General features: G+C 39.9%; 1 protein-coding gene across 8 annotated transcripts in view; it reads right to left on the bottom strand.

The window, feature by feature from the left end:
• Positions 1-25,882, bottom strand: part of CCDC57 (coiled-coil domain containing 57) — a 65,468-nt gene that overhangs the window by 12,476 nt on the left and 27,110 nt on the right. For all 8 annotated transcript variants that reach the window (XM_083727948.1, XM_083727950.1, XM_083727952.1 and 5 more), the window contains 10 exons: positions 24,560-24,760; positions 18,561-18,719; positions 15,983-16,145; positions 14,346-14,480; positions 7,484-7,652; positions 6,429-6,605; positions 5,774-5,877; positions 3,411-3,639; positions 2,586-2,731; positions 544-669 (listed from right to left, as the gene is read on the bottom strand). In XM_083727948.1, coding sequence (XP_083584074.1) covers positions 544-669; positions 2,586-2,731; positions 3,411-3,639; positions 5,774-5,877; positions 6,429-6,605; positions 7,484-7,652; positions 14,346-14,480; positions 15,983-16,145; positions 18,561-18,719; positions 24,560-24,760 — 1,609 coding nt within the window. The remainder of the gene's footprint in view (positions 1-543; positions 670-2,585; positions 2,732-3,410; positions 3,640-5,773; positions 5,878-6,428; positions 6,606-7,483; positions 7,653-14,345; positions 14,481-15,982; positions 16,146-18,560; positions 18,720-24,559; positions 24,761-25,882) is intronic.

Raw genomic sequence — 25,882 nt, forward strand, 5'->3', positions numbered from 1 at the left:
AGTGCTGGTGTTGACCTATAAAGCCTTACATGCTCAGGACCACAATACCTCAAGGACCACCTCTCCCCATATGAATTGCAATCATCATCTGAGGCCTTTCGTCATGTGCCTCCTCCACATGATGTGGCAACACAAGAATAGGCCTTTCTGCAATGGCTCCATTTGTGAAATCCTCTCACCCTTCAATATACATCTTTAGGCTCCAAGCAACAATGTTCTTTTTCAACCAGACATTCTATGTCTTTTAATGTGGGAGGAGGGGGTTATGGGTTTGTTTTGTTCTTGTTTTTCACGTGTATTTTGTGTTTTTATTTTGTATTTTATGCTGTGGACTACCCTGAGGTCTTCAGATGAAGGGTGGTATACAAATGTAACAAACAAACAAACAAACAAACAAACAAACAAACAGAGAGCTACGGGGAAGCAAAGCAATAGAAGGTTAAACACCTATAAATACAAATAATAAACAAACAAATATTTTAAACACTGATTGGAAGGAAGCAGCTTGGGGTGGGTATTTGAATATAATACGTTGGACTATACCTGTTTCTTAGGGATTTCTGCTTCTTCACTACAGCTGCTGCTTCTCAGGAGATTTTCGGTATTTAAGTTCTCAACAAAATAAGGACACTTTCCTGGGGCATGCTTTCTCTGTGCATACTGTAGCTCCTGCCATGAAAAGGAACAGTCTAAATTAGTAGCTTTGACTTATTACAAGCTTCTCTCTCAATTCTCTAGAAATATGTTTTAATAAAATGGGACAGGTTAAGCACTAATATTCTCAGAAAAAGGACAGATAAAGCTCTCATTCCCTAACATACTTCCACTAACAGTGGTGGTCAAAACTGATTTTCTTCATACAATCCCAAACTCCGGTTATTGCACTGCTCTGGAAGACTGCAGCCATGATCCGGTTATGCATGCCAAACCCCATTAACAAACTGGAGCACTTACAACACATGCAAGTCAGTGCACCATCAATTAATTCTCTTCAGTTACAAAACTAAAACAATTCTAAATTGCTTATAAATATTTCAATAAGGGATCACTGTAAGATTTTGTTGTTTTTGTTGTTGTTGTTTTTTACTAAGGCTGGGCTGGTGCTCCCAAAAGCCTTGTCTTCTCATAAAAGCCCTTTTTATCACTACAGCACTTCAGTTTGCCTACATTTTCTAAAAGTTAGCTATTAATTTGATGGTGTCTTTTGTTTGTAATTATATTACTCTCTCCATATATATACAGTGGTACCTCGGGTTACAGCTGCTTCAGGTTACAGACTCCGCTAGCCCAGAAATAGTACCTCGGGTTAAGAACTTTGCTTCAAGATGAGAACAGAAATCATGCAGCGGTGGCGTGGCGGCAGTGGGAGGCCCCATTAGCTAAAGTGGTACCTCAGGTTAAGAACAGTTTCGGGTTAAGAACGGACCTCCAGAATGAATTAAGTTCTTAACCCGAGGTACCACTGTGTGTGTGTGTGTGTAACAGTCTTAATCTATTATTTGTTCTCTTTTAATCAATTAAGCTTCAAATGGCTGAATAGCATATATTTTTATTAAAATGAGCAAAAACAACCAATCAATTCCTCTCCTCAGTCCACCCCCCCATCCTAATATTACATTCCTATACATGTCTACCCAGAAGTAAGCTCCATCGAGTTCAATGGTGCTTCATTTCACAGAAATTCTAAAACAGAATTTAAGCTTCCCTGTTCTTTATCTCTTCCCATACCTGAAAGAGGTGAATAGCTATGGACTTCGCTACCCTTGCAAACTGAAGAGAGGCACTGGACAGAGCAGCCAGTTCTGTTGGTTTAATTTTACATCATGAGCCAGTTGGCTGTTCTACAGTATGACCGTCTCCCTAGGCTTGCTTCATGTAGGTCATTGACTCCAAGGACTCATGGGAATCACAGTAATCCAAGGGTCCTTCTTAGTGCATAAAAGTGATTACCAATTAGATCTGCTGACATCTTCATCTCAAACCTTGTAATATCACATTCCTCCAATACTGTCTCTGATCATGATAGAAAAGTCAGAGTTGCAGTCAACTGTGTTCCAGCATGCCATGGAAGTGACTGCTATACACAGAGATAGCTAATCTTCTTTGGTGCAAGGGCTGCATTCACCTTGGTCAACCTTCTAGGGGCTGGGTGCCAGTTCTGCAGTGTGCTCACAAGCAGGTTATTTCCCCCTCTCTGCTCACGAAATTAACAATCTGAAGACTAGGAAGGGATGATTTGTACCCCCATCAGAGCACTGGACTGGGTGGAGATACTTAAACCTTTCTGCCAACCCCTGTGCTGTGTCTACTTTATTTCTCAAAATCAGTGAGATCTTGGGTGGGGTATAAAAATTTTGCTGGGGGGGGGGGGATGCAGCCACTCTACCTGTAAAACATGTGTAGTGAAAGCATACTGCATGTCACTCTCCAGTCCACAGTTTGCACAAAGTCATCGCTGTGACTAGGAGAGGGATTGGCATTCTCAGGACAGGCTTCCTTCCGAACCAGGCCTTATGGCAATATTCCAGAGGTTCTGCACATACGGCAAGTACTGACATGTTGCCTAAAGGAGAGGCCTACATTACCTGTGTCGTAAGCTGGTACTGGAGGTGCTCTAAAGCCAAAAGACGGTGCTTAGTCTCCCTGACAAGTTCTTTAGGATGTAGGGCACAAGATGAAGTGTGACCCTGAGGTTGCTTTGAAATCGTGAAGTCCTGAGAGCCTAGAAATCCTAAGAAAATAAATAGGCAGGAGTTTTCCACATTGCATTTAACACGGCATTTTTAAATAGAAAATGTCTTGCCTACAAGAAACTGCTGCTCACAGCTGTAAATGAATTACACTGTTGTGGCAGTGTTTCAGCATGTAAGTTTAAAGAGATGTGTAGAAACTAGCCTGGGAAAATCTTTTCCAAGCAATGACCTTCACCTCGTCACTTCATTCAAAGAAGCTGGGCCACGGAACACAAACTCTGAAATGAAATTCTCATACAAGGCTTCTATTTAGGCCTCAATTTTGTTAAACAATAATCTCATTCTGCATTGTTAATTTCCAGGAAAGAAAATCAAACATACAACTGCTTATTTCAGGAATATTCAAAAATACATGATAAGTACATAACATAGTTCTTTGCTGTTATGCAACATGCAGCTGCCACCTTAACCTTTCAGTGCCAGTACCGAAGGTTTCCAAAGCCAAGAGTAAGAAACAAATACTCTGTTCATGCTTTTCTACCATATTCAATACTTGGCGCAACTTAATTACTAGTACTTCATTCTCAAGTGATAACTGGGATTTCTTAATCTCAGCAAAGAGCCTACAGACAACACTTCAGTTTCCTAGTGTTCTCAATCTCAGGAAGCTAAATTTCTCATAAAAGAACCAAGATCCTTCTACCTCAATGAGATTACCTTCCTTTGAAGCTGCTCCAAGTTCTGCTCTTAGTCTGTTTACCATCTCTAGTAGCTGATGCTTCTCTTTGCTCAAACTGCAGATCTTTCTCACAGCTTCCTTCAATCTACCTTGCCTCACTTGTGCATGATTTCCTATAAGTTGATGGGGTCCATCACCAGCCTCCATGCCAAATAACTGTTGCCTGAGATGTACAGAGTCCTCCTGAAGCTTCCTGGTCACTAAATTCTAGAAGAATAAATGACAAGGATCAAAATAAATGAAGTGAATTTTTGGCAGGATATATATTCCATTATAATGAATAAAATCTATGCCCAAATGACAGCTACCATAAAAAGATTACAGTCTTGAATAGTGTGTTGTATGAACCAAAACAAAAATGAAATTCCTATACTAATGCCAAACTGTGTGCCATGAGAAGTGCAGAAGAGTGTCTTGAGAAATGAAGCCACCACTTTGGAGGCTACTTCTTCTCTATAGCCCTCTGAAATGGGGAGACCCCATGCAGCACTGATTGCTCCTTAATCTGCCAGGGTCAGAGTTGGCCCAAGACATTTTGCTGCCTGAAGTGAAGGACAAAATGGCACCTCTTCCTATTCCATGTATAGAGAATGACTAGATGGGCAGCTGAATATTACTAAGGCTAGCTTAGAGGGCAAACAATAGGTAAGTTATGTGAGCCAGTGTGGTGTAGTGGTTAAGAGCGATAGACTCGTAATCGGCTGGGTGACCTTGGGCCAGTCACACTTCTCTGAAGTCTCTCAGCCCCACTCACCTCACAGAGTGTTTGTTGTGGGGAGGAAGGGAAAGGCGAATGTTAGCCGCTTTGAGACTCCTTCGGGTAGTGATAAAGCGAGATATCAAATCCAAACTACTACTACTACTACTACTACTACTACTACTACTACTATTCTTCTTCTTCTTCTTCTTCTTCTTCTTCTTCTTCTTCTTCTTCTTCTTCTTCTTCTTCTTCTTCTTCTCTGCTCCCCAGCACTTTGCTGCTGCTTCCCACCCCACCCAGCATCTGCCACCAGAGGCAGCCTCCTTACTCTGCCTAATGGTAGAGCCGGTCCTGACTGGTATACAGCAGAAACATCATCCCAATAAAGACACACTCCTGAGCAAACCTGCACTGTAACAGCATTTCATCTCCAATGCTGGTTCCTGAGCCTTCTGGACACAAAATGCAACGTGCTGCCTCTAGGCTAAATATTCCAAATAGCTTGAGGCCTGTAAATCTATACCTCATTGTGATCTCTTATCTCCCCTGAGAGCAGGGGACCCCTCTTAATTATTCCACCTGTTCACCAACTTGGTTCATGAAGGTTGTGCAGAGAAGCACTACTGGTGACTTCTCTTCCATGGAAAATCTCAAAGCTAAGTGAGTCCTTTTGGGTCCAACATTTGGTGGCCATGGTTAGGCTGGTATGATTCAAGTTTGATACTGTGGTTGACGTTATGTAAAACTGGAGGTGTCTGATGTGGAAAAAATACTTGGGAATATAGTAAAGTAGGATAAATCTTATCCCTTTCAGATTGAATAGCTGCAATTTTAGCCAAATGATTCATCCCCCACAGTATGATGGAATAATACAAGCTATTCTCCTTTGCAACCAGTATCAGTTAAATTAGACCAGCCCTCTTATGATAGTCATTCATGTATCCTAGTAGACTGGAATAACTGTGATACATAGAGTTACAATGCCTCCTAGTGGAAGTTGATGGATAAGTACAGATTCTAACTTTTAGATTAAAATACAGTGGTACCTCAGGTTACAAACACTTTGGGTTACAAACACCGCTAACCTGGAAGAGTTACTCGGGTTGAGAACTTTGCCCCCGGATGAGAACAGAAATCATGTTTCTAAAAGTTAGCTACTAATTTGATGGTGTCTTTTGTTTGTAATTATATTACTCTCTCCATATATATATATACAGTAGTACCTTGGGTTACAGACGCTTTAAGTTACAGATGCTTCAGGTTACAGACTCCGCTAACCCAGAAATAGTACCTCGAGTTAAGAACTTTCCTTCAGGATGAGAACAGAAATCATGCAGCAGCGGTGTGGCAGCAGTGGGAGGCCCCATTAGCGAAAGCACGCCTCAGGTTAAGAAAGGTTTTGGGTTAAGAACGGACCTCAGGAACAAATGAAGTTTGTAACCCGAGGTACCACTGTATGAGAGTGTGCTGTGACCAGAGAATATGATGCTTCTTACAGCAAATATATAAAAAACTAACTACTAGCTTTATTACGAATAAAAGAAGCCCATATTCCCAACCATTGATTGGCTATGATAACTTTGTTCCCTTGAAAACATTATTTTATAATCATAAGAGCACAAAGATTCAGCATTTTCCTACCACTTGTGTTTCTTGTGTTCTCACTGAATCCATCTGAGGATTTTTCTTTATGCTTTGCCTTTCCAAAGAATTCTTGGTAGTAACTTCATCTGGATTCAATGTACCTGAAAAACAAAGAGCAGATAAAGAAGCAGCAAGCTGAGTTGGTGCAAAATGCTAAATATTACCATAAACATATCTTTCCTGTTCACATGCCATATATATACAGTATTAGGGTCAAGAAAAACAGGTCCATTATTGTGAAAAGCTGTTTGATTATTCTGTTAAATATCAAGGAAATTTACCTATCAGAATAATCATACGGTTTATTTACAGGGAAACAAAATGGCTGCAAGGAAAACTGGGTTTAGAAAATATCAATAATTTCACACACATATGCCTGATATTTCAGGACCTGTGTATAAATTCCACTGTATAAAACAAATCAACACACTGTTTTTAGAAGGAAATTGTATTGACCTTCCAATGCTACAAAAGGTGGCTTTCTCACATGGAAAGTTCTTCCATGAAGTAAAAAAGCATGAACACTGTGATCCACATGTATACAAAATGATGACCCAAACACTGTTTTCATGATTTTTCTTCAACAGAAGTAAAGCTCTCTTTTAGGAAATTTATCATATTTTAAGCAGATCTGTCAACATGTTTCTCTTACTGTCTTGTCCAATGGTAATGTGGTAGGAAGTCTGAGTATTTTTATCACAACTGGATGATTTCAGAGAAGATACAAATAGCTTTCCACGAACTTCAGGTGCATCTTCATATTGTTTGTCCATGTCTTCACATTTTTTCTTCAATACTCTGATCTCCTCTTCCAAGGATTGAACATAGTCTGCAAAAAATAAAGACAGCTATCTCAGCCAGGTACTTTGCAGGCGTGAATAAAGTATTCAAAGGCTCGTTGTGTGTGCAAATAAGAATTACTTCCCCCAAAGAATGCCTAGCCCTGGCTAGTATATAGCAGCTGCATCATTCCAAGGGGAAGGACAGGCGATCCCTCTTAATTATTCTACCAGTTCACCAACTTGGTACATGTATACGGCTTCCCATCCATTAAAAGTCTTGAAGCTATGTGAACCAATGCTGGCCTGGCTTTTGGTGGCCATGATTAAGCTAATGTAATTTAAGCTTGATATTGTTTTAAATATTTAGGTGGCCTTTAAATAAAACTGGAAGTGTCTGATGTGGGATTACAGCAAAGCAAGATCAATCTTGCTGTCTCTTTCAGTTTACGCAGTTGCAAATGTTTGTGCAAGAACTGAAAGCCATTTTATCAAATGATTTTCACTTTCCCCACATTTTTTTTTTTTTGCAACTATAGGATTTATTCTCATAGGAATGTTTTGCTGTAACTATACTGTCTCAGTAGAACATTAGTTTTGCCTGTGCTGACCCTGCCCTCAAAATGTAACTGCAATGATCTCCATTTGTTCACATGTAGCTTTGATTTTTATCTATCATATGATCATGGTAACTTTTTGCTATGGATTGAAGATCTTTAAGAATGCATTGTATCTTTCATTAGCGTAAATGTATGAGGCAACTGAAATATGAATATAAACATTTATGTTAAGAAGATGATGAGTGCTAGGAGAAGGTAAGCGCTTGTTAAAAGAAAAGTATAGAAATGGGCATATACACTCTGCAGTTAATATTTAACCCAATCAACATTACCAGCAGTACAAGAAACTACAGTAGCATCAGCCTTACCAGCAACTTGTGCTTCCATTTTGCTTTGGTCAGATGAAAGTGCCTGAATATTAAGGGTCTCCATTTCTCTCCTCATTTCTGCAATAACAGATCGCAAGGTACTGTTTTGCTCTTGTAACCTCTTTATATCAGCAGAAGGAAAACCTAGTTCAGTGGTTCCTACAGTATCCTGCATGGTAACCAAACAATTAAAGAAACAAACAAGAATTACACCCTGAACGGACTCAAGCAAGCAAGTAAAATGCACCAAGAAAGCATAGTATCTTAAATAAAAATAATATAAATGTCTGCCATGTGCACAGTAGAAAAAGGACCAATGCGGCAAAGTATGTATGATGAATTGTACTGCTCTAAGACTTGTGAAGCTGCATTAATGATAGGAATGACAACTTGAATATGCTACATGACAGCAGCCCCACAGGTTCAGGGTAATATATTGGTATGGATCCCAAGAGGTGCTGGTGGAATGCAGTTGGCAGAAGGCATGTGCTTAGATAATCTTCTGTCTGACTGTCATCCCCCCCGCTTTTTAAAAAATATTTGATTAAGGATTTTCTTGTTTTACAGAAGTGAGTATAATGCCTCGTATTTTTTTCCCATGTAACATTTTTACAAATCCGTTTCATTTATTGAGACATTAGGGGGAGAAGAAAAAAAAGGGGGGGGGAAGAAAGGGGGTGGAGGGAGGGAAGATGGATAGGGGTGGGGTCGGATGGCGATGTTTCTATTATGTCATCCCCCTTGATATGCTGTGCTATGAATGAATGATTTGAGATTGACCGGCTCAATAGAAGAGGTCCTCTGCCTCCCTATGTAGAAACCTGTGACCTGCCCTGGTGGTTCAAATACACTTTTGTGCTGGTACTGAGCAAGATAACATTCTTGAGGTCTATCTCTTGGGCAAAGTATTTGATAGCAAGGTGAGCTGACCACAACTCCAACCAATTTATGTTGTATAGACAGGTTCTCATCTTGTGGAGCTCATACATATTTCACCAACAACAACCTTTTCACGCACAATAGCAAAGAGATTTTGCAGGACACTGTTTTGAATGTTGATGATAGCTGGATAAACATATCAGAGAGCAGGCCCCAAAGTGTGTTTTGTTCCCAACCCTACCAATGCCCTTTGAGCACCATTTAACATGCTGAGTATGTGCAATATGACTACCATATGACACCACAACACAACACAACACCACAATGTTGCTCTTCCTGAGCAACATTAAAAACAAAGTTGAAAATATAATCTGATATACAATTATTAAAGTGTAAAACCATCAGTGATATAATTATATCAGAGCCACCCTTACTGTGCCTGCAAAGAAACAAAATGTTTTAAGGTGATGCCTGAACAAAATTGTGTGGAAGACAGCTGGATCCGAATAGGGAAGACGTTCCTGTATTATGAAATCATTCAATCTGACTACCTTTTCGAACACTCTCCAGATTTACAGGATGGATATTTGTATTTTGAACAGGTACCAACCACTAGAGTGCAGCAAATACATCTCTATCATCATTCAACATTCAAAATAGTCTTTCACAATACAGTACCACTTAGCTACTGTGTGTGAAAAAGGTCATTATCAGTGAAAGCCATATGATCACTGAAAGATCAGAGCCTATCCACCTGGAAATAGTATGACATTTCTCAGTCATTCATATGCCAAGACAGATTTAAAACTGGTGTAGGGATTGATATTACAGATGGCAATCGTGGTAACAACAGAACACAGCACTGAGGATTTAAACAGGCTTTGGTCACTAGCTCTAGCTCACTGGCACTGCTGTACTTAGCATGAGCAAGAACTGGGAAATGAGCAAACCTCCAAGATGAACATCAAAGCTGACAGCAACTTGAAGTCAAACAGCTGCTGCAAGAAATAAGTATTTGCTACTTACTGAAAGGCAAGAAATGAGGGGCCCAAGCAGGCCTCCTTCAGGAGGGGATGGCAGTTTTGGGTGTTGTGACTGGAAAGGGCCTGTCTTCAGTGCTCAGCCACCATACATCAGTTGGCAGGGAAACACTGAGCATAGCTTCAGAATGATGGTGATTTCAGTGCATAAACGGGCTCATGTGGCTGGAGGCAATTTGTCAGATAGTCTAGTCTCAGAAGGTTTAGGGCTTTAATGGCTAATAACAACAGCTTGAATTGGGATCAAAAGGGAGCCCCAGCCACTTGTACATCCGCCTTTATGGATTTAGTTTCAGCTTGTTCAGTCACATCCAGCCCGTTCGAATCTCATACACTTGTATAGAACTTCCATCCTGCCCCTTAGGATCAGATGGATAAGAGAAAGAGTACTTTTTGTTATCAGGATCCAATCACACATGAGTACAATTCACACAAGGGCATATCACGATAATGCTAAATCACTGCTCATATTTCATAGATGAATGTGCATATATTTTGATGACTGTATAAATTCAGGTGACCATAATTTTTATTCAGTAAATATGTGTCTGGTATTCACTAAGTGTATAAGCGCCTTTAAATGGGTGTTCTCAAGGTGTCCTGCTGAACCAAAGTGAATTAAAGAGTTATTTGATATAGATACAAATGACTAGCCCTTTATTACAGAATCATGTCGGAGTCAAATATGCTACAAAAATAGGTTGGCAAGCTGTCAAACCACCAAGAAGAAAACATAATATAGCTTTTAGGCATTTATTAGACCTCTGCACACGACAATGAGGGATCTGTATTACTCATGGAAATGCATTTGTTCTTCTACCAGTTTTGACCTACAACACTTGCTTGTTTTCCTTTTCCTTTCCTTTATCCTTTTGTATCAGGGGTTGGACTAGATGATTCTCAAGGTCCCTTCCAACTCTACAATTCTATGATTCTATGTCTATTACAATGTAAGTCTGTGGACAGGAAACATTTTTGTTTTTTAATCTTTGTACAGCACTAGAAAACTGTGGGCATAAAACTAACTATGAATTTCTATATTTGTTTTTTTTTAACATGGAACTCATGCTTGAAAATTTTGTAGCCAGAGTATGTAGCCAGCATGGGGGAATTTAGGCTACATTCTAAGTTCAACCAGCAAATGTATTCACATTATTTTCTGGTGTTCCTTTGTTGTAGTTAGTATAGCATACCATTGTCTACTTAGTCATACTGCTAGGGCAATTCATGACTGCTTACACTTGTCTTCCTACCAACATAGTAAGCGGTCATGGAACTGTTCCCAATCTTCCCCCCAAAATAAATAAATGTTAACATCACATTGCTTTCTTATTTGGCCAGAAGTCATTTCCCCAAGAATGTTTTCATATTATACTTATATATTTCATCTACTCATTCTGGACCATGAGATAATCCCTCTAGCCCAACTCCCTTCTAAAATATATGTATTATCCTATCCAGACACTGGCCAGATAAAAAATAATGCTAATTTAGTCGTTAACACCAAGCACAGCAGATTGGAGGGTTGGGGGGGTTTACTATAATGTGCATGTGCAGCCAGGCATTCCTGCATTGCTCCTACCTTAGCTGAGTGGGAAAACAAACCATGGGGTGACTGTTTTAGGATTACGTTCAAAACAAAGCCTATGGTTTGTTTATGATCAGGAAGTCAAGGGGTGGGGGAATACTTTTTCCTCTTCAAATCAGAGTTTGTTTGAAGAGAAACAAACCATCAATGCTGGTTCAGATGTGACCCTAATCCAGCTGTTCTGTGGCTTCGTCCCCCACTCAACTGCTCATCCACATTGTGATTTTTTAAAAAAAACTTATATAGACTGAGTTAGTATAACTTGTGAATGTGGCCATTGTGTACTGTTTCATACAGCAGTGTAAGTATACTTTCTTTTCTAGGCAATTCCTCAAAAAAGTTTATAAAGTTTATTTTGGATTAAGGAAGATACACCCAGGAAGGTGACGAATGGAAAATGAAGGGTCTTTTGTGAGCGTACATCCTTCTGTGTGTGGAATATGTTAATATATAATTGTGATAGAGGGTGTTGTGTCCATTTTTTTCTCTCGCTTTCCTTTCTTCTTTTCTGTTCTCTCTTTCTTTACTCTTTCTTATCTCTTTTCTATAGATTAAAGGTAAAGGTAAAGGTACCCCTGCCCGTACGGGCCAGTTGTGTCCAACTCTAGGGTTGCGTGCTCATCTCGCTCTAGAGGCCGTGAGCCGGCGCCGTCCAAAGACACTTCCGGGTCACGTGGCCAGCATGACGAAGCTGCAGCTGGCGAGCCAGCACCAGCGCAGCACACGGAAACGCCGTTTACCTTCCCGCTATAAAGCGGTCCCTATTTATCTACTTGCACTTAAGAGTGCTTTTGAACTACTAGGTGGGCAGGAGCTGGGATCGAACGGCGGGAGCTCACCCTGCCGCGGGGATTCGAACTGCCGACCATACGATCGGCAAGTCCTAGGCACTGAGGTTTTACCCACAGCGCCACCCGCGTCTATAGATTAGTTTGGCTTTTATTGTATTTTATGTTGAAAACTTTCAATAAAGCTTGATTGAAAAATAAGGAATGTTGGAAAGGTAAAGAAAAGGAGGGAGATTTTTATCACATGTGGTGGACTTGTAGTACGTTAAAAGCTCACTGGGAAATGATATATAATAAGTTTAAAATGTTTAAAAGTACATTTGTGGAAAAAGCAGGGGCATTTCTGTTAGGTATAGTAGGGAATGAGATCCCAAAGGAGATATAAAACTGTTTATGTATGCGACAACAGCAGCAAGAACTCCTTTAGCCCCAAAATGGAAGCAACAGGAAATTCTATCGCTAGAAGACTGGCAGACGAAGATGATGGACTATGCAGAATTGGCAAGGCTGACTGAGAAAATCCGAAACCAGCATGATCAAGCTTTCCAAAAAGACTGGAGTAAATTTGTACAATATCTGAAGGACAATCGTAAACAATTAACAACACTAGCAGGGTTGTTGTAAGAAAACTTGCAATGTTAAGAATTTGTACCTTTTTATATTTATTTAAAAATTTGTGAAGAAGTGAAACGTAAATGGGAAAATGTATAAATCCTATGAAGTAATAATGTATTATGGAAACCATGAGATGAAAGGGATGGAAGTCAAAGCTCGATTGAGCAAATATGTAATGAGTATAATAAGGATTTGTTTAAATGTGATAAAATGGAAACTTAATAAATATAAAAAAGAAAAGAAAAAGAAAAAGAAAGTTCATAATCTTTTGGATCTGCTCGTGTAGACTCCTCAACATGTTTTCTACATACCGCTCCAAACAGAAAGCATCCCCTGATAACTGACTGTAGCACTATCCACTACATTATTTAAGGAGGAAGCTCTGCAGAGAGATTTCAGGCCACTTTCTATTTTGGTTGTACATAAACGGCACTAGAGCCAGTTACTCACACACTACAATCTTCAAGGGCAGAGGGTAGCAAGAATGACTCTGCAAATAATAAAAAAGCTACTCTCCTTCAGCTTATGTCAGGAAATGCAAAGCCTTTCAAAAGCAACCACAACACCAAATACATGCAAGATTAAAAGCAGGAGATGCCAAAAATTAGCAATAATCCAGCTTTGCAATCACATTTTCAGAAACTGCTGAACAATTGCTTAAATTAACTTTAAACTGCAATTGCTTCTCTAACCATACAAAATAATAAATCTACTAGAAAAAAATAATCTATTTTTAATTCATCCTTATTCAGAACAAGCATGGGACGCAGGTGGCGCTGTGGGTTAAAGCCTCAGCGCCTAGGACTTGCCGATTGAAAGGTCGGCGGTTCGAATCCCTGCGGCGGGGTGCGCTCCCGCTGCTCGGTCCCAGCGCCTGCCAACCTAGCAGTTCGAAAGCACCTCCGGGTGCAAGTAGATAAATAGGGACCGCTTACCAGCGGGAAGGTAAACGGCGTTTCCGTGTGCGGCTCTGGCTCGCCAGAGCAGCGATGTCACGCTGGCCACGTGACCCGGAAGTGTCTCCGGACAGCGCTGGCCCCTGGCCTCTTAAGTGAGATGGGCGCACAACCCCAGAGTCTGTCAAGACTGGCCCGTACGGGCAGGGGTACCTTTACCTTTACCTTTATTCAGAACAAGAGGCTACAAAACCTCCCCCTTTTAATGCTTTGCTTAGACCGTAAGGGCACCAGGACTTCCAGTCCACTTTGCATTGTCTTATAAAAATTCTCTCAAGGCTGCATCCAGTGCTGCACAATTCCCACATTGAAAGTACTCCTGCACAGGAAACAGTGCACAATCATTCTTTTAAGTTATCAGCTGTGGAGAGTGTGTGCTTTATTGCATGTACACATAGTGCATGCACATTGGAAAGCCATCTCTCGTCATGATTTTCCAATGTCTGCAGATGCAGTGAAATGAAAATATGTGCATATATAACATATGGCCAGTGCTCCGTTAGGACAAATTAAGGACTGACCCACCAATATATCCGCTATCCACCAGCCCCTACCTGCTTGATTTCCTACTTACAACTGTCCAGGGGGTATTAGCTTCTTTCTCCTTAATCCAAGTTTTGCCCTTTTAGAACTCAGCAGAGAGGAGGATGAAGAGAAAACTAGAAATAGCTGGCTCCTCCTGTCACTGGCTATAGTTGCTCTCCCTGCCTTCTGCTCTATGAGTCCCAACTGGCACCAGCCATCACTGTGTGTGACATGAAAGCTGCATGCCAACCCCATATGGAAATGATTTCACTGGATTTTGTCACTGTTGAGGTTATTCTCATATCCAAAGGGTCTGAAAAAAACTGTGTGCTCTTGATCACAAAACCTAAATAAAACCCACATAAAAAGCCTTTTAAAAAAATGGCTTCTCTCACAGAACTAGCCCTGACCATAAAGTGAGTTGTTTTAGGATTAGTTCAGTTTAAGGAACAGCAATTAAGTAATTTTAACCTGTTTCACTCCTTTTGGTGTGTGACCATGCTTTCGAAGTTCCTGAACAGCTTGGTCCCTCTCAAGTGTTACAGCAGAAAGGACCATTTCCATCTCATGCAATTTCTGTTCCTTCTCCTGTAGTTCAGCAGTAACCTGCAAAACAAAATGATGGCAACTTGAGAAGATGTTCTTAGAAAAGAACATTCCCCTAGCTTCTAGTACCTTCAATATTATTTTATCGCCATCAGACAACATACTATGTTTAATCTCCCTTGTCCTTTGAATTAAACTCAATCCAAAGTGACCATCTACATCGTGAATGGAAAGTATTGTGGAAGAGCTTTCCAAAAATGAAAGAACATGCCATTGTTAAATCAGTAAACAATTCACTTCTATTTATCCAAGATAAAATTTGGCAATGGGCTATTCATCAAGACATATTCCTTACAGGGGATGAGGAATCTCTCGTCCACAGACCTAATTAGGCCCACCCCATTTGTCCCTCAAGCCACATTCATATGCCAAGCACTTGCCAATCATATATGATGTCAGTGTCAGGAGCGTCCTACACGTGAGTAAGAATCTGGCAGAGACACATGCCTGGCTGGCATGTTCTCTCCCTCATGGTCGGTCATTTGAGAGAGTCAAAAGCTTTCTCCAGCCCGAACATCACAGCGACTGATACCAAGAGGCATCAGCACGCTTTAGGACTAGCAGAGTGTTGGCTGTTCGCGTGACAGACTCAGTAGCGCAGCATTTTGGCTAGACTATGTTTTTTTACATATATACACTCGGAGCATTGCAACTCAGCTTCTTTCTCTTCAGCGTCAGGAAGCAAAGAGAAAGAACAAAGGAACAAACATCCTACATCATGGAACACAGTAATACAAGCATCCTGTCTCCGTCACTTCCCACTATGTGGAATGAAAACATACACCGTCATGTGATAAAAACAATCCCATAACTGCAAGGACAGGAAAAGAATCCTAACAGTCAGGTGTGGGCCTTAGTGATCAGGCAGGGATATAACAAATCAGGCAGCCCTTCAGCTATCCAGGATCCAAGTTGTTAAGGGTCTTGTAAATTAATGTTAGAACTCTGAACCTGGTCCAGCAAGGTATGGGCAGCCAGTGCAAGCTTTTGAGCACTGGAGTTATGTGCTGGCAAGTGTCCACATCAACAGTCCAGCTGCAGCACTTTGCACCAGCTGGAGCCTCTGAACTGGGCCCAAGGGCAGCCCCACATAGGCTTGCCTTGCCACCTGCAAACTGCATCCAAAAAAGTTGTAGCCTAGTTTGTCCATCCTGTGTTGTATCTTATGTTGCTCCTTCTTTCCTCCTCACCTAGCTCCACTCTCACCTGCAAGCAGAAATAATCCTCATGCAAAGAACAAGCTAGTACTCTACTGAGATCAGCTTGGTGCTATTTATCTAAGTTTTAAAAACTGAACCATTTTCGTGCATTATCTGGGTCAGCACAGACTGAATATGTTACAGGAAGAGAGTGCCAACTCCTTGGGTATGGTGGAACCCCTCAAGTATTTGCTAGAAGCACAAAAGAATGACAAGTCCAAAGGTATAAAATCTCCCCTCATGAAATATGCCTCTGCTAATGCTCTGTGCTAAGCTGCTAAGCAAATAGGACGCAGTTCTGACCTGGTCCCTAGCTGCTGACAGGTTCTGTATTAGAGCCTCTGATTTCTGATATTGATTCCTTTCAGCATTCTCGTAACGCCGCTGCCAGTCCAGGACTATTTGCACTTTAGCCCTTTCCAGAATCTCTTCTCTCTCAGCTGCTAATGAGAGCTGCTGTTTATACCTAAGACAGGGAGAAATGAAGCGAACATTTTTTAAAAATAATAATAATGGGGAATGAATTTAATATCTATATTTTAATGTCACAAAATATTCAACAATTTTAACCCTTTACAACTGAGGTGTGCAGCATATAAGGCAAGAACCCCAGTCCATCAGCAGCCAGATACAGCAAAGTGTGAGATCACCACTAGACAGAAGTTTTTGGGTGTCTATGAGCCCCAGAACCTTCTCTGTGGTAGCGCCACTGTCTATGGAATGCTCTCCCTAAAGAGGGTTGCCTGGCATCTACATAAACATATTTTTGGCACCAAAAACCTTTATTTTTCTTTCAGGTCTTCAGTTGTTAACATTTCTAGTTCTGCTGTTATGGAATTTTTTGGGTTAATTAATTTTTACTGGTGACTACACTTACACTGTTGGGGGCGTGCGTTAACTTGTAGTGGTCCAGCTGAGTATCTAATGTTTTATATTTTTTATATTTATTCTACTGGCCTGGTATGTATAGCACTCTAAGCCAAATTGTTGCTTAGTGAGAAGAGGGGACCACATCCTGGAGGGGATGTGGCTGGTCTGGAGAGAGTTCAATCATGATCCCAGGTTTAGACACCATGCTAAGCCAAACATGCTTACATGTTTACACTAAGTCATAGCTGGCTTAGTATGATTTGCAAACCAGGTCACTGTTACTGAACTGTTTAAGTCTCTTTGAAACTCTGGTGTAAAGCGATGAATAAATCTAATAAATAAAAGAACAAATAATACTAATATTGTACTAATACCAATGCTGTACTAATACTACTAGCAGTAAATGGCTGAGTATGAATTCGAACCTAATTTCCCCCAGTACTAGACTTACACTCTGACCTCTATATCACACTGGTTTTCTGGATCACTTAATCACTGGATGATCTTAATACTCATGTGACCACCCATTTTAATATCAGGGCGGTTAGCAGACCAATTGCTGCTTGCCCACAGCCATAGCACATCAGTGAGCATGCTTGCCTTCATGTCAACCTGCATGCTCAGCTCTTGCTTTCGTCTGTCTTAAAGCCTACTGGCTCTCTAAGGCAGAAAAATGTCAGGGAGCTAAAAGCACTGCAAGACATGCCATGAGTCAGCCCCTACCCCCTCTCCCCTGAGTTGTCTGTGGGCAGAGAGCCAGAAGTCACCAATATTATGTCAGACAGTGCACCTGCCTCTCTTTTTCCCTTCTGCCTTGAAAGGTCAGCAGACCTTAAGATAGACGGTCAGTACCATTCGCACAGCCTCATATGGAGTTTAGTTTGCCCTGGGTTTTCCTTCTGTGAGTGAAGGGCAAACACAAGGATGAACCTATATGATCTCCTCCCATGGCAAAGTGACAGCAGTGAATCAGAAGCAAGACCATCCATCTTATTGATGTGCAAATCATCCACAGCACTACTGGCACATGCCTGCCCCAGGTCCTTTATCTGTCTTCAGACCACAAGGTCTCTCTCAGTTGAGGCTGGACCATCTAGTGTTAAAAGCAGGTTTTGCTCCAAAATAAACAGTATCCCTTTAAAGCAAGTGGTAGTGCAACCCTTCCTGACAAGACCTTTCTCAGAACTAGGAGGAATTAACAACTGTAGGTGAGTGGTAAACATCTTTTTCCTGGAGCAAGTACTCAAATGAGTGGTGGTTGCCTTTGGTTGATACTGATTTTCTAGATCCATTTCAACTGAGATTTAGGCCTGGTTTTGGCACCGACATTGCCTTGGTTGCTTGTGGAATGACCTCTATCAGGAGAGAGATGGAGGAGTATGAACACCAGTAAATTCACCTGGATCTAACAGGGGCTCTCAGGGGTTATCAATACCTTCAACCATGATCATTCTGGAACTTCCATCTGTATTGGACATGGGCAGTATTGCATCTGTTCCTGCCTAGATGTTCATTTCCAGAAAACATTGCTGGGGGAGTTCTGCTGGGCCCTGTGGCAGTCATATTTCAGGATCCCACAAAGTTTCATGCTTCCCCTCATTCTGTTTAACATCTACATGAAATAGCTAAATAAGGTCATTCAGGGATTTCAAGTTTATTATAATCAACATACAGATGACATGCAATTCTTGTACTGTATCCTTTTTCATCAAAACCAGATGAGGTTGTGGATGCATTAGATCAGTGACTAGTTGATGTAATGGACTGGACATGGGTTAACAAACTGAAGCTCAGCAAGAGAGGTACTGTTAGTAGGCAGTTGATCTGTCCAAATGCCTGGTGTTCAGCCTCTTCTAGAGAGTGTTGCATTCTCCATAAGGATCAAATTCTATAAAGCAGGAATGGGAATCTCTGGCCTGTGGGCCAAATTGTGGCTGGGTGTACACCAAGATCGATCATAAAGAAAGATCCCAGGAAAACACTGGTTTAACCAGCTCACAAAGTCACTCACCTTTCAATATCTTGCAGTATGCTAGACAGTTGTGCTCTTAGCTTCACCTCTTCTTGTTGCAGTGCTTGAATCTGAAGGTCTTTTGAAACTGTCTCCCTGGATATCTGAGCTACTTGAGTATCCCAGCTTGTTTTCAGTGCCTCCAGCTCTTGTTGAAGTCTGTGAAAATATATAGAGAGCACAAGTTTGATTACATTAATGTGGTTTTCCATTTTAAGCAAAAGAACAAGCAAAAGGGACGGGGGGACTGGCAAACAATAGTTCAGCCTCATTTATGCAAGTAGCCTAAGGGACATTCCAAACACCAAAGGATAACAGACGTCTCAGTAAAGTGAAATTGATATAGCATTACAGTAACATAGGAAAAGATAAATAATGCAGGATTGGTGTGGATACATATAAATTTAAGATAACCAAGGTAATGGGTTCCAGTGTATTACATATGCAAACAGGAGGAGGCAGCACTTGCCGTCCAAGTGTATTTTTCAGGCAAAGGCTGTTATATGTTTTACAAGCGTCTTTTATAATCAAGAATTGGTTCCCACGCACAAAATGTAACCAACTAATTGGTTCCTGATTTCTTCTGGTTTAAATGAATCTGCAATTTCAGATGTTTCATCATGTTAAGTTGTTTTTCATCAGACACATTTTAGATAAGGAAGAAGAGAGCAAATCCCTGGGACAGTAGGAAAACACAGTTCTTCCTTCTACTCACAAACTCTTCAGTATGTATTCAGATACCGGTAAGTATTGCTTCTTAGAATATAATTTGTTTCATTCAAGGAGATACAATAAGCAGCCTGTGTGTATGGGTTCCCAATGCCAAAAGATCCAAACCAATCAAAGTAAGAATCCAATCCTGATTTTTTTCAAATTCTTTAAGAACAAAAGCTTTAATATATTAGGACTAGGTTGCCTAGAATCAGGCAAATTCATGGAGGATAAAGTTAGCACTAGCTACTTGTCATGATGGCTATATACTACAGATTCAGAGGCACTATGAGGAATACTGCCCACATTTCCAGTATGTAGAGTTCCCAATAGGCATTTGGTTGGCCTGTGCAGAAAAAGAATGCTGGAGAAGACAGGCCTATAAAATGTTCCAGTAGGGCTCTTCTTAAGTCCTTATGTTGTTCTTAATAAAAAGTCTGGATAATAGAAATGTGAAAGATTTTTTTAAAAAAAATCAAAAGTGTTATTAAAACAGTAAATACCAACACTCATTCTCATAATACAGATATTTTATTCATCCTATGAAAATAATAAACAATAAGCTTAAGACGAGCAAAATAAAATATGTCCATACATAATAAAAATATAATCTATGGAATTCACTGTCTCAATATGCACGCTGTTCATTGGGTTATTATTTTAAAAAATCAGACAGTTATACATCTATCAATAGCATTGATAGATGCATAACTGACTGATTTAAAAAGCTACTTTATTCCACTGCATCACGGATTAATAGTAAGAGACAGTAGGTATCACTACCTCTTCTGCACATACACAATGTAATAAGTGAATTGCATTTTCAAATGTTAGGTTGATTTACAGGCTTTGAAGTAACCATTTATACAAACCACATATTCTCCTTACCAGTCAGCTAATACCTTCCATCTAACTGGTGAGTGCTGTCTCTTCAGAACATTCAGAATGTTCTGTTGTAGGGAACAGGATTTGGTTTCTCTCAGAACTATAATTAGCACGACCACATAGGGCAACGTGCTTTCAAAAAGTATTGGCCTATGTAGAGAATAGACACAAGAGGCCTAGTTCTGCCACTAGTTTAGTGAGTGATCCAGGTTAAATCCCTATACTATTCATAAACAGGAATGCACTCCAGCTTTGTTAGAACATACAGTCCAGAACATCTGATCTCCTGTTCCCCAACTGAAGTCATCTCTCAGGCATAACTGAATTATGTCTCCAACAGAGACCAATACCAGTAGTTTCGGATGGAGCATGAAATGAACAATTAAAGGCCAGCAATGACTATTTTATTTAGTATTTATACACCATTTTTAATTTGCAGAGGTTTGCATTCTGTATTGTGTTTATCCTAGGAAATAGGCTACTCATCCACATTTACAGTGAAGAAATTGCTTGAAATAATAGCTTGTGTGGGTCTGCACCACAAAGTTGCTTCAATTAGCCATTGATGGATCAATCTTCTACTATATACTACTTTTTTAGAAAAAAAAAGTTCTTATGCTTTCACATTACACAGCATCCTAAAACACTTAATTTAATGAGGGGGAAATACAATTGTGCAATCATTATTTCATAAAATGTCTGGCTCACACTTTAAGGAAAGACTTCTTAACCAATTGCACTAGTTATCTTTAATTGCACCTGTTATATTGTCTTCTAATATCATTTTAATCTCATTTTGTCTAAGTGTCCCCTCATGTGAAAGCCACTGTACATTCCTAGTCTTTTTTATATGCCTTGCCTCCTCTGTACTTTTTCTAGTTCTGTATTGCTTTTTAAATAGATGTATGCAAGATTTTGACAGTGCTAATATATATATAGTAAATGCACACACATTTAATTTAATTTATCTAACACTATTGCAAGAGTTCATAATATTTCTATTTTCCTATTAGTTCTGAGCTTTCTGTTTAGCATTATTATCACAGTTGCACACATAAAGCTAATGTCTCAGTGAAAAACCCACAATGACTTGACATTCCCTAAACACCTCCCTGCTAATGCAGAGTTACAACAGAGTAAAAAAAAAGAAGGGGGAAAAGACTATAGTGCTTTTCTCATGCTTCCATATACAGGGTAATATCCTTAAATAATTCAAGAGTATTGGTGAAATGTAGTTTTCTTTTTTTAAAAGGGGGAAAACATGATACCAAGCTTTTCCTATCACACAAGTTTGCTTGCATACACATTCTTCACTTTTAAGTACCTACCCACTGTATTTAGATGTTATATAAATATTATTCATTTGTTACAACTCTTCACTGTATCTTTTGGCAGCTCTCCTGGACACAATTAGACTGTTAAATTCTCTTTCCTTCAATGGGATTTAAGGAGCCTGTGTAAAGCTTGCAGCTTTTCAGTGCCAAGTACTAAAAGCAGGCTCCAGTTTCTCCTGTGCATGAGTGCAAGGCACTTTTGTGTATGCATCGGAGAGGGGTTGATATGTATTTATACCCAACACCAGAGCTGAGAACCTCATGGGGTGACACTCCAGAGGAAACCTTGGCCTTCAAACAGGCTTTTCTAGGGGAGCAATTGGTGGGCTCCTGCTAGAAGGTTTCATTGTCTTGTACTTGGTAAGTTTTAATTGCTTGAGTTGATTTTACTGGCCATTGTTTTATAATTATTTTTTGCTATTACCTGATCTGATACCACGAAATCAATGAAAGGTGAGATACATATTTAATTAATAACTAAGGTGGCAACTCAAACTTCTCCTAAGCAGGAGAAAATATTCAAGTGTAGCACTTTGGACCACCCTCCCCAAATTAGATTTGCTACTCTTTAAGCTAGGCATGGCTAAACTCGGCCATCCAGCTGTTTTGGGACTATAATTTTCATCATCCCTGATCACTGGTCCTGTTAGCTAGGGATGATGGGAGTTGTAGTCCCAAAACAGCTGGAGGGCCAAGTTTGGCCATGCCTGCTCTAAGCTGTAGTTTCTTTCTGGAACTTTTTCCATTTTAAAAGAAATCTGTGATGTGTATAATATCTTTGCTATCTTCTGATACATTTGGTTGATTTTGATTTTTAAAAATTTCAGTTACCACATCTGCTAGATCTGAAATGCAACACAAGTGTTTTTATTTTTTGCCAAATAATTTTTATTGATTTTCTGAATTTTACCAAATTGGCCACAAATTAAGACAAATTTAATACAATTGCACAATTGTTTTATTCTAGCAGCCTGTTCTAGACAGGGAATTACACTGTGTACAGAGAGTTTCTCCATCCATAACACATTTCCTATTCAGTGGAGGGACCCGATCTGCACAATAATCTTTTATCACTTGCGGATTGACCTCTCCTTAAATGAAAGGAGTCTCCTGTGCACCTGTACGCTTGAGTGTATATGCAGAACTTGGCACTTTGGCAAGTGCGTTTAGGACAAGCAGCAGTTCTCAGTGTTGCATACCTGGTGGAGCATCAACCAAACTAGTATATAATGATGTACATACAGGCACAACTGTATAATCTGTTATAATTAGTGGGATATGGACAGTACCCCAAGTCTTTTACCCTAGTATAACCCCAACACATATTCACAGCAAAAGGCAAAAATACATACTGACTAATACATCTAATTTTACATTTGACCTTTGTTTCAACAGCAGACGAGAAATGCTGTTCTCTGGAGAGAAGATATTACAATTCCTTATCAGTCAGTAATGAACTGCTACAATGTTACATGTTCTTACAATCCTAAATATAAGCAATTTGTTGTTTGGTAAAATTATAGTGCTCACCTGATAATAAATATACAGTACTTTCAGAAATTGTATTCTGAGCCAAAGAACCTGTGGCATGAAATGTGAACAAATTAACCAAGAGTCCCAAAGAGGCACTGCAACTGACTAAACGATGAATGAGTAAATATTTTCAGTTAATCTCACTCTGTGAAAGGCCACATTCTGAGTCTATTCTAAGAACTTCTTGATGAGTGCCGAAATCCCAAGGCATATCAAAGATGTGGACTCGGAGCCCTGTTTCAGCCATGGTCCATTATTATGAGATATTTTCTATGCCATTAATAAATTCTGCCTCAGTGTCAATAGGAAATGATTTGGCACTGATGCTGCATACCAAATCCCAGGGATACTCCTATTCAGCCTTTCCATCAAGCTACAGCAGAAGGAGTGGAAGGGAAGGCCACACTGGACAACTGGTTTAGTAAAGCAGGAGTACTGCATTAATTGAAAGTGGCCAATAGCTACAGATTGCAAAAGGAACAAGGCACAAAGCCTGTTCCATAGTGCACCATCCCAACTGGCTGCTGGCTGAAGCAAGCATCCTAAAACATAATGAATGAATAAAAATATGAATATAGTGCAAGCACACAAAAAGAAACATCTTAAGCGTCTTCCTTTTTTCTTTAGTTTGTATGTGAAGTTTTAGTATAACAGTTTGTTACAGGATGTTGTACCTAACAGTGTCCTCCTTCACATATCACAGTAAACCATTATTAATGGATAACTATGAATACAGTGGTACCTCTGGTTAAGAACTTAATTCGTTCCAGAGGTCCGTTCTTAACCTGAAAGCGTTCTTAACCTGAAGTACCACTTTAGTTAATGGGACCTCCTGCCGCTGCCGCACTATTCCTGTTCTCATCCTGAAGCAAAGTTCTTAACCCGAGGTACTACTTCCAGGTTAGCGAAGTCTGTAACCTGAAGCATTTGTAACCTGAAGCATTTGTAACCTGAGGTACCACTGTATACCGATCTAGGCAATTTTGCATCTTTATATATATTTAGGCTTAATATATTTTGAAAAGCCAGCAAAGGGGAGGTTATGTACCTGCTCTTGAGTAAGCACTAAAGCACACCACTTGCCACAATTCACAGATGGGTGTTGAAATGAACTGCTTGAAATGTCCCTCTTAATATTGCTTAGTTATCCTGAAAGACGTGGGAGTGTCAGTAGCTCCTTAAACAAAGTGTTAACTTTTCAGCACTGGAACATGGAAATAAGATGCCTTATCAGGAGTAGTGCGAGGAATATACCAGCTGTGTGCACTACATCCTGGGATGTATCATGTACAAAACAAGTGAAACACCATGCTCTAAATAGATACATTTCATCCAAAAATAAAAATGAGATCCTGTCATTTAACTTCAGATATTTAATTACGGGAGAAGCAACATCATGCCTACCTGTGTCATCACATGGATTCAGGGGGAAAGAAAGCCCCCTTCTCCCCTACATCCATGTGAGGATGTAATCCACTTGTTTGCACTGAAACACACATCTACATATCTAAACAGTACAAATAAAATCTAACTTACTTTTCAATGACAGCCTCTTTCTCTCTCAACTCATCTGTATGCCTCCATTCTGCCTGACGCAGTTCTGTTTCCAAAGTTTCCTTATTTATTTGCAGGTCTCGGACTTGATTTTCCCACTTCCGTATCTGCTCAGTATGGGTCTCCTTTACTGAAGCAAGTAATGCATCCTTTTCCCTGGCAAAGTGATCTATAGCTGCGTGCCTTTTAGAAAGAACAAAATTAAATTGAAAAGACAATTTGTTCTTTTGGATTTGTACTTTTTGAGACAATCAATCTACCAAAGTGAATTAAAACTTTTTTAAAAATAGAAATGATCATGCTGTACAAAGGTTTAAACAATGTACATTTTTAGAAGCTTCTGAAGTTATTTTACAGACTTGGTAAAAATCCTTCTGTTTAGCTTGTTTTATCCTACATGATAATTTTGATCTTCAGGTTGTCAGGTTCTGGGGCACTGAACAGTGCTAATATGATCAAAGGTAGGGATAGGCCATCCCATGAATAATCCTACTATGTGGCTGAAGATGTCCCAGTGAAAAATGGACATTCTGCAACTCCATTATGGCGAATATTTGCTATCTGAAGGCGATTAAGAAACTGAGCTAGATGAAAACTAAGGTACTTTCACGAATGTACAACTTGCTGTTAAAGTGGAATACTCAGGATGAAACGGTTAAATCAGCTATGATTAAGTGGGCACAAGACATTGGTCATAATATTATGTTCGCTGACTGGGAATGGTTATGGACCACCGGTGTGAAATTCACAGCATGTAATGCCCTAAAAGAAAATATTATGAAAATGATATATAGGTGGTACATGACACCAGTCAAGCTTGCAAAAGTATATCATTTGCCTGATAATAAATGTTGGAAATGTAAGGAAACTGAGGGAACATTCTTTCACCTCTGGTGGACGTGCCCAAAGGTCAAGGCTTTCTGGGAAATGATCTATAATGAACTGAAAATGTATTTAAGTATACCTTCCTTAAGAAACCAGAGGCCTTCCTCCTGGGCATTGTCGGCCAGATGGTGCCAAAGAAGGATAGAACTTTCTTTATGTATGCAAAAACAGCAGCAAGAATACTTATCGCAAAGTATTGGAAGACACAAGATTTGCCCACTCTGGAAGAATGGCAGATGCAACTGATAGACTACATGGAATTGGCAGAAATGGCTGGCAGAATCCGAGACATGGGAGAAGAGCAAACGGAAGAGGATTGGAAGAAATTTAAAGACTACCTGCAAAAACACTGCAAAATATTTGAATGTTAAAGTAATGCAGGATATAAGGACAAATATGGCATTAGTGACATAGCTGAAA

Source organism: Podarcis gaigeae (genome assembly GCF_964106915.1).
Source record: "Podarcis gaigeae genome assembly, chromosome: 2".
In the NCBI taxonomy this organism is placed as follows: domain Eukaryota; kingdom Metazoa; phylum Chordata; class Lepidosauria; order Squamata; family Lacertidae; genus Podarcis; species Podarcis gaigeae.